The sequence below is a fragment of the Mytilus trossulus genome, chromosome 6 (genome assembly GCF_036588685.1).
Source record: "Mytilus trossulus isolate FHL-02 chromosome 6, PNRI_Mtr1.1.1.hap1, whole genome shotgun sequence".
Lineage (NCBI taxonomy): Eukaryota > Metazoa > Mollusca > Bivalvia > Mytilida > Mytilidae > Mytilus > Mytilus trossulus.
Window position 1 is genome coordinate 7,761,698 of NC_086378.1, and position 10,258 is coordinate 7,771,955.

General features: G+C 31.5%; 1 protein-coding gene across 3 annotated transcripts in view; it reads right to left on the minus strand.

Annotated features, from left to right (window-relative positions):
* The window catches only part of LOC134720696 (hepatocyte nuclear factor 4-gamma-like), a 33,196-nt gene extending 22,938 nt beyond the window's left edge, over positions 1 to 10,258 (minus strand). The window contains exon 1 of one of the 3 annotated variants that reach the window (XM_063583136.1): positions 10,107 to 10,258. In XM_063583136.1, coding sequence (XP_063439206.1) covers positions 10,107 to 10,140 — 34 coding nt within the window. In that variant the 5' untranslated portion in view covers positions 10,141 to 10,258. Of the gene's footprint in view, positions 1 to 1,754; positions 1,903 to 4,522; positions 4,792 to 10,106 lie in introns of those variants that run through there. The other 2 variants (XM_063583138.1, XM_063583139.1) reach the window with 2 other exon arrangements.

Genomic DNA, 10,258 nt, shown 5'->3' on the forward strand with positions numbered 1-10,258 from the left:
AATTTGATAGCTACGAAAATAAATGAATCCACAGTAGATTAGCCATCTTGAAAAGTTGATTATGTGTCTGTAGGAAATAGGTTTTCCTGCCTACACTAGTTTGAGAAAAAATTCTAAACACAAAAATGTAATCAGACAACAAACTGGACACAGTGTCCAATGATATCACCAAAAATGTATTCAGACAACAAACTGGACACAGTGTCCAATGATACCACCAAAAATGTATTCAGACAACAAACTGGACACAGTGTCCAATGATACCACCAAAAATGTAATCAGACAACAAACTGGACACAGTGACCAATGATACCACCAAAAATGTAATCAGACAACAAACTGGACACAGTGACCAATGTCTCTAACCTAAGTATTGCACAGACAAGAGATCTGCTACTTAAATAATGCAATATATACTGCAGCTGTGCTATTTGAGCAGTCAAATTGCATTTGATGACCGTATATATTCATATGTGACTGTATATCGCTTTGTTTATGACGTTGACAATACATTTCCATAGAGTTTTATTTATGACGTCAATAAAACATAAAGGTTGGAGATGACATTAACAGAATTACACAAGAATATTGTTAATAAAACACAATGTTCACTGTGAATGTGTGACATCAACATCTAGATGGATAATACAAAAATTATAATTCGGAGAAATGACCTCAATTTGAACTCCTCTTCATGCATTTCTTAAACAAGATGTTTTGTAGAGTCAATTTAACACTTAATAAGTTATTTTTAAGAGGTTGACAACTGTGTCCTTAGATTGATATATGCACTAGCCTAGGACATTAATTTTATGACCCAGTATTACGGATACACATTTACAAAAAAAGGTGAAAGTGGGAAATTGTTTGTTTTTACTGTCTGTTAAACATTAAAATTACGATGTTATATAAAATTACTATATAAAAAAAAAGGAAAAATAATTTGTTTTTTTCAGCCTTAGTTTTGGTCTGAATGAATGAATGATCTTTATTCTCATATACCAAATACATAGTTACAAAGAAGATATTACAATAATAACAAATATTTAATATATCATGAACTGAGACTTCTACAAAAAATAATCCAGATCTGATTACAGTACATGTAGGTATCTGTCAGATTGATTACTGCACTGCAGATAGACAAACAGTAGGACAGACAGACACTCAGTATTGAAGTATATATATATCCTATTCTGTTTATAACCATGCACAAAAACAAACTGTACAATACTATACATGTATAAAGTAATAAAATATCATGAAGTATGAAAATTTCTATCGAATTTTAAAATTGTTAACAGAATGGAAATGGGAAATATAGAGACAACAACCCGACCAAAGACCTGGGGACATATAGAGACAACAACCCGACCAAAGACCTGGGGACATATAGAGACAACAACCCGACCAAAGACCTGGGGACATATAGAGACAACAACCCGACCAAAGACCTGGGGACATATAGAGACAACAACCCGACCAAAGACCTGGGGACATATAGAGACAACAACCTGACCAAAGACCTGGGGACATATAGAGACAACAACCCAACCAAAGACCTGGGGACATATAGAGACAACAACCCAACCAAAGACCTGAACCAGACAAAAACCCAACTGTACAATACTACACCAGTATACATTTAATAAAAAATCATGAAATATGAAATTTCTATCCAATTTAAAAATTGTTAACAGAATAAATGTTCAGCAGTTTTAACTTCAAACTGTAAATCTCTTAAAATAACCTACCAATAATATGCATTATTCCAAATCCAACCAAGATTGATGCAACTAATTCTGAACAATTAAACTGCTACTGCAAGTGTAGGAATATTACATAACACTGAGAGGATGTGAGTCTGATGATGACCAAGGAAGAGCAAAACAACAAAGTAACCGCAAGAACAGATACCAGTTCAATCTCCTTAAGAAGACTTAAGAATAAAGTGGGTAATTACTAATAAGGTGACACACGATATTACCCCATCACATGATACTTAATGACTTGTATACAGCTGGGCAATTGTCAAAATCATATGTTTTTTCTGGGTCAATGACATCATATGATGTTATTTAGATACAATTTCACGTTTAAATTGGATGAAAACACTTTACATTCGACCATGGCTTCTGCAACAGATCTGCATGCATGTATATCCTTAAACTTTCCTAACTTTAATTATAGTTAAGCAGGGGTAATTACAAAAGTAATGCCAATGTCATTTTACTTTTAAAATATTGTAATACTTAGGACACATATCAGCAAATGTAATAAGTATGGTAACTTTTTAACTTGCATTAATATTTGGGTTACCGGTAAACTGGGGCATTATAGCCTCTCCTAGTAGATACATAACATTTAGATATAACCCCTGACAAGGTCCCTTACTTGGGGTGTTGTTGGGTTTAACTTTTATTTTAAGGTCAAGTTACAGTAAATGGGCTAATTTTTATTGTCTTCGATTTCAGTAAAATTTGGCATACAGCTCTGGCTCGATGAACTTCAACTGAAAATCGAAATAATAATGCATTTATCTCAATTATCATTTGAAATATAACTGATTGAATTCTTACAAAATGGGTAAACATTTGTATAGAAATCACATAAAATCGGCGAAAAACCTTTTAAAATTTGTCTAAAAATTTACCAAATCTCTAATTCTACTCCAAAGATTTTTCTTAAAAAACTATATGTTGTTGATACATAAATTTCTAATGATGCAAAATAAGGTAACAAATTGATTATTAGATAAAAAACGAAGTCGGTGACCCTATGATTATTTTATATCATTAAAACAGAAATTTATGTGTCAACAATATATAGTTTTTTAAGAAAAATCTATGGAGTAGAATTAGAGATTTGGCGATTTTAAGACAAATTTTAGAAGGTTTTTCGCAGATTTTATGTGCTTTCTATACAAATGGTCACCCATATTAAGAGAAATCAATCTGCAACTTTTCAGCAAATGAAAGAGATAAATGTATTATATTTTTGATTTTCAGTTGTAGTTCAACAAGCCAAGGTTGTATGCAATTTTGTAGCAAAATCTGCGACATAGCCCATTTACTGTTCCTTTACCTTAACACTCAAACCCCTTTCCTATCTTGTAACTGTCCGTAGCATTACACCAAAAGTGTACAATAAAACTCAAATTTAAGAGCTGTGGTATAATTACCAAAGAGACACCTACCCAAAAAGACATATAAAACAGATATTTAACTGTATATTATTATCAACGTAAAACAGGAAAGTAGGAATAATAGAAAGCAAAACCTCAGGAATTTTAGTCCTCTAAAAATAATAATATAATTTTAAAAGGTTCTGTCAACCCTGTGTCTAGCCTGCAGCCGTGTGTAAAAGTGTTATGTTGAATATGAAAAGTAAGTTCATAATTTAGCATTAAATACATAATTTCTTTTCTTAAATCAACCTTTTTCTTTACATACAATTTCCTTTATTTTGGAGGTTAGATTCTGAATGAAGGTTTACAAAATTTTTCATGACCAAACAATTTATAAATTCTATGACGATTCAACAAAGTATTTGATTTCTTTCAAACAACAGACTTTTTAAACATGTCAACTGCGAAAAAACAGTCAAATACAGCAAAAAGAATAGAACATATTTTCATTGTTTTCCTCTTCAAATAAAAGCTTCTGTCCCATTAACATGAAATTTCATGTCGAAGGTTTGACAAAGTTATTGAAGACTGAAACCACTTTAACCTTAGACTGTGTATCTAAATGTTCACATTGGCATAACAAATCAAGAATAACTGCAATTTTTTAATCAAATATTTACAGATAAATGTAAGAGGAAGAAAAATGTTACATGTCACAAATGATTTGACTTTTACTCATAAATAAGCTGGTAATTATACAATGAATAACAAAATATGTAAAAAAAAATCTTGATTTTTTTTTTTATAACAGATAGCTTTACCTTCAACTTTCCTCCAAGTTTGAGGATGAAAATTCAACTATCAATATTTGTATATAGTCACAATAACAAATATCTAAATATATTTAACTTATTCGTAATCATATGTGTGACAAATAACTTTTTTAGGTATATATATGATAAACAAAAATTGTAAAAAAAACTAAAAACTGTTTTTTTTAAATTGTAAAATATTAATTGAATGGCCTTTATTCATATATATAATATAAATAAATTTTGTAATCCATCATAATATATAATATATGGTTATAGCTCTGATCAATACATCAACCAATAAATTTGTACATGTTGCTAAGGATCCATAAATTCCTGCTACATTTTACCACTGTTTAATTTGAAAAGACTTGTCCATTGTATGTTTAATGTCTTTCCGTATTAAACAATTTTACATTGGTTAAAATTAAAATATGATACATTTACGTATAGGTGTAGTTTTTACGTAAGACTGTTCAATTGAATAGAAAATGTTAAAAGAATTCTTACGGTTACAAATTTGTTTCATTAAAAAAAATATTTATATATTATAAAAAGAAAATGTATTTGTAATTAGATTTACCTTGTTTTTCTTGAAGCAGTAACATTTGCAGCTTGGATGTCACCTGGCAGAGATTTATCTCCCCTGTTTTATAATTACAGTATTGCAGGTATTGTTTAGCTCTTTTCTGATAGCTACTGTAAACAGTTGTGTTATAGTAGGAATTGTTTGTATAATTAAGCTGATTTCCTGCTAATTTGCTGCCAAATGTTTTCTGTCCGAGAGGTAACACATTGGCACACTTATAAAAATTGTAAGGTTCCTCAGGAACACTTGAACGAATAAATTCAGTCATAATTTATATTAGGAAAGGAAATAATATTGTTTTTCAACTTAAATACTGACAAAATTTAAGTGTCTTGACAGTTCAGATCTAATTCCCTAACCAACCAATCAAATTGTTTATAAATTTATTTTTTTTGCATAGTACCCAATATTTTGATTTTAATTCGGAAGATCATCCTTTTTATATAATCTGAATTTATCTAGAATTTATATCACAAAAATCAACAACATTTACTGAACTCTGGAGGAGCAAAATTTAATTTTGTAATTCATACCTTTATTTTAATTTTTATGAAAGAGACTGCTTTGTCTGAAAAGGGTAAAATTAAGGATGTCATATTGCCGCAAGTATATTTCTGCATGTGGTTTTCAAAGAAACAAGAAAATTTATGTATATATATATATATTATATACCTGTAATGCTGTATCAACAAATTCAAACAAGTCAACAGATCACAACTATAAGAATCATATTTTTCTCTGACGGAGGTTTTGTGTAATTTGTAATCATACCACACCTTATTATTTTAATATTTGTCTGGAGTTGAGATAATTTAACTTAGCTGTATTAATACACCTCGTCCATAATTAGATAAAATACTGGTAAACTTTTACACTGGTCAGTGACAGTTTATGGCCTTTGGTTCAAATGGTGTTTTTGATTATAATTGATATCCTTCTTGTGACGTCTGTAAGGTGATCAATTAATTAACGTCTGTAAGGTGATCAATTAATTAACAACTGTAAGGTGATCAATTAATTAACGGCTTTAAAATTTAACAAATATAATTACATGGACATAATATTGGTACTTGGGATGTTGTTACCTAGTTATCAGAGCCTTACACTTCAGTAACCAATAACTTTCCATGTAGAATTTTTTTATTGATTTTTGTAATTAATTAATTTCATATCAATGCATTTGTGTATGACTATTGCCATGTAGGGTCACTTGAAAGAAACATATAAGAAATTTTTTTGAATTTCAATATTTCCAATTTTTAAATATGCAGCCCCCAATAAATAACCACTTTGCTTTTGGATTCCAGAAAGTATTGTTGAAAAAAGGCATAAAGTTTAAGGTTTGGTTTATTTAGAGATGCAGGTTCAATTTATATAAAATATACAAAAGAGGAATCTAAAAATGAATGGTCTGTTAATACAGGTTTTTGCTTAATACTGGCGATCTCTTAAGCAGGTTTTACTGTAGTTGTAAATTTTCTCACGACACTGGACAAGGACCTCGGAACATCTGTAGGAAGTATATATGGAATTTTGTTGTAGGAAGCAATCATACGTGTACAATTGCAGGATGAACACAGAGATCTTAAAGAGGGTCAAAGTTCAGTCCTTATTGATATGAAAGGAAGTCTGCCTCGTGCCTGGAAGAATCATAACCAGAAATAACATATAAACTTTTTATCCATATACGATATAGGTCAATTAATGAAAGTCCTTTATTTTGAACTTAAATAAGAATGCCATTATAACTTTTTTTAACTGAAGTTTCCTGCATGTATACAGTAAATAATTATAAACTCATCATAGCTACCAGGCTTAAAATTAATATGTCAGACATACATTTCATCTACAAAAAACTCAGTGGTCCAACTACATGTCTCCATTCAAATGCATTGATCATCCCAAAAAAATGGGTTATCCAACCCCAGGAACCCCCACTGGATCCGCCACTGATTGATGTGGATTAATACCTGTACAACAGATTCTGATTTATTTATTTCCATTTAAAATCTAGACAACAAAACAAAAACAAAAACAAAACATTCTTCTTAATTGACACTGCAAAATTATAATATGTGATCATGCCTATTTTTAGGACTAAGTAACTAAGTAATAGTCGGTGACCCTCTCCATCTTTATAAATACTTTATTTCACACATGCCATATATTGTTAATTCATTTAAATTGATAATACATCACGTACACACTTCAACTGAGAAAAATAACGAAGATAACACAATTCTGCAAAAAGTGCCAGATACTGTACAATAGAAAAAATGAATAATTATAATGCAAAAATTCAAATATGGAGTAAAATGATAATTTTCTCACTGGGTATCACATTCCAATCCATGGAGGGATCAGAAACCTACATTATTTAAAAAGTTATCAGACAGTTTTGACGAATACTGACAGGTAGACTGTAGCTGATCTCAGCATTCTAAAAATTATTCCCTTGTCAATTTTATTTGGACACTTCCATAAAAGTGTGCTTGAGTTGAACTTTTCTTTTTAAATCTATCTATATCCTCTCTTTTTTGTCTAATCAACAGGTTAACAATTCTGAACAAGAAAATCTCATACAGCTACAACCAGTTGCTCCACAGGGCGCAGCTTTACAAGACGGCAAAGGTCAAACCCTGATGAACAGTTGTGGCAAATATGGACACAACACTCAAGCTTGATACAGCTCTGAATTTGGTTTGTGAACAAATTTTTTGACATAATATAAGTTTCTGACACAAAACAAATGTCAAGATCTTACAAATCTATTGAGCAATATTGTGCAATGAAAGATTTCTTCTTCAAATGTTTTCAAAAATCTGGAATTTGAGAAATTTGGAGAAAGAAAATTATAAACTACTACCCTTTTTTTTTGTGATTATTCCAAAACCTGACATTTCTTTGTACATAATGTACAAGAAATGCAAGGGAAGTAAATCTGAACATACCCTACATTGTAGATGAAATGTTTTTGAATTACCTCCCTTATACTGCTTTTAAATTGTCTAAACTTTTCCATTGTCCAGAAAAACCTAGTTTTTCCCCTTTTATGGCCCTATTGCCCCTAATTCCAAAACATTTTGAGCAATAACCTCTCAAATTCAAAAGTAACCATCCCTTTATGGTATGGAATATTGTGGTATCAATACAGAGAGATTCAAACACTTAAACACAAGATATTTTGTATGAAAACTACAAAAATGCTTATTTTGGGCCCCCTTTTTGGCCATTTTCCCTAAACTATTGTGACCATAACCCCCAAAATCAATCCAAGTCTTCAGTGGTATTGACCCCCCCCCCCCCCCCTGGTACATTTACTTAAATCAAATCACAATCTCAAACATGACAGACAAACAGATGATAGCAGAAGAAAGACCTGAAAACAAATGACCAAATTAACTAATGTAATGTCTAATGGACGTTATAAAACAAGTGCATGTATACTTAAAGTACCTACAATGAACAAAATAAATATAGATTCTTAGACTACCACTTTATCAAGTGTGATATCATATCTCTGCACTCAAGGCAGTTTAATTTTCATATTAAAACACAAAGTTTGCCAAGATTTAAAAAAAAATCAAACTGCCGACTAAAATAAAATATAGTATTGCCTAATTCTAGGTGGTGAAAACATCAAAGAAATATGTGCAGAGGAGGCTTTAAAAAGTAATTGGGGGATATCAATTATTGTCTATTTCTAAATAGTGTGTGATATCAATAATACATGGCTGGCTTTCAGTCTAAAATAGCAGTTGAAAACTACAAAAGATGTCAACATTTGTTTTGCAGTTTTTGCATAGACTGCATGCAATGGCTGCTAATTGTAAATATGTACATGTATTTGAAAAACAGATTTTTCTAAAGAAGGACACAGTAGGTTAAATATAGGTTCTGTGTCCAGGATTTGTATGTAATGAACTTCTTTTGCATATCCACATTTTTTACGGATAATTTAACTAGAGGTACACGTACTGCTAACTAAGCTTTACAAAATATACTCCACAGTCCCACATAAATCAAAGGCAAAGTCTAATGGTTTGCTTTGGAAACCCTCAAAATTAATGTATATTGAAAACCCTCAGACATGTGCACATGGCTATGGTTGATTCTACTTTCACTGCTTCTAAAGTATATATGAACTAACTACCCCCCTTTTGCTAGTCTTGCATGCATCACCAACCCTCATAAATTGGTTTAGTTTTCATCAATTTTCCAGAACCAGAATTAAAATTTATCCAGATTTAAATAATTTCTTGTTTTAGATGTAAACATGGTACAATTGAACTGACATGTGTGCTAGAGTAAATCATGTCTTATTATAAAAGTCATTACCCTCAGATTTAGTATCTTAGATAATGAATTGATTGATTGATTAGTGTTTAATGAAACTTTCAACACGTTTGTTCTCTTTTGAGGGGGGTCAGTCTTTTTAAGTGGAGGAAGCCTGAGTGCAAAGATAGAGAATCCTACTCAATTAAGATTTGAGTTGAGTGCACCTGCCCTGTATAGGATTCTAAAACACAACATTAGGGTTTACAGGCTAGTGACATAGTTGGTTAACAACTTAGACCACTCAGACACCAAGGTCCCTTGTTGATAATGAAGTTCAAAACCATACATGTAATTTTACTAGAAAATGAGTTTCAGAAACTCAAGGCTATTTAGTTTTAATGGATGCCTTCACTAGGACATCCTAGGAAGGTGTCACAGAAAAAAAAATTAGCCTTTCTAGACATTATTAGCTATTTAGACTAAATTATCGCTTGCCTTTCAAGTGGTGTCAATGGGGGTTCTGATTCGGATCCCGCTTATTATTTTGTAAGATTCCAGCCACAGGCACTAGACATTCTGTCAATAGTTTAAAAATATATATATATGGACACTATTTTCTTCCAATTGCCAATATTTTTATACTATTGACAGAAAGTCTAGTGCCTGTGTTCCAGCATACTGTTTACACTATGTAGATAAGCAATTCTCATTTTTGGGTAATTTCCCGTGTCCCACTAGACTTCATTTCCCATTTTCACGGCACAATAACTTGACTTTTACATGTCACTCTTACAAAAAAATCCGTAATCCTGTGTCACGCTTAGACCCCAATGAGACCCACTTTCAGACTTAGGCGCTGAAGGACTTCAAAATGCTAGGGGTGTTAAAGACTAAGTAAGGGATTGTTCAACTAGAATAACAAAATTGTCATTGTAAACTGCAAATGAACAACAACAAAAAACAGAAATAATAACTTCAAATCCAAACCCAGCATTCGTTATAAAAAAACAACCCCTAAATTGCTGTAAACGCTCAGATTACATTCGGAACTTTTTTCCTCTGCCATTTTCCCTGATCACAAAGAAAAACCTGACAACAATTTGGTTGCCTTTCTCAGGATATGTTTTTAGTTGAATTCAATATATGATATACAATAAAGTGGTCTTAAAGTAAAGTATTTTCATCGAAATGTTTAGAGAGGACATTTGTTCTTGCATAAGCCAGTCTGATAAAATAATATTTTTGGGTAAACGATGATGCGGACGTGTTGACCGATTTATTTCAATACTTAGTTTCTTACCAACATCATCACAGTTTGATGAACTGTCACTCATATTATTAGATAACAATTATGGCAGGGGTTTCCCAGGAAATCCCATAGGTCAAACTCCAAATGCCTGGCCAGTTTGTTGGTTATCCGCTATACCATCACGTGCTACGTGGTCATGTGAC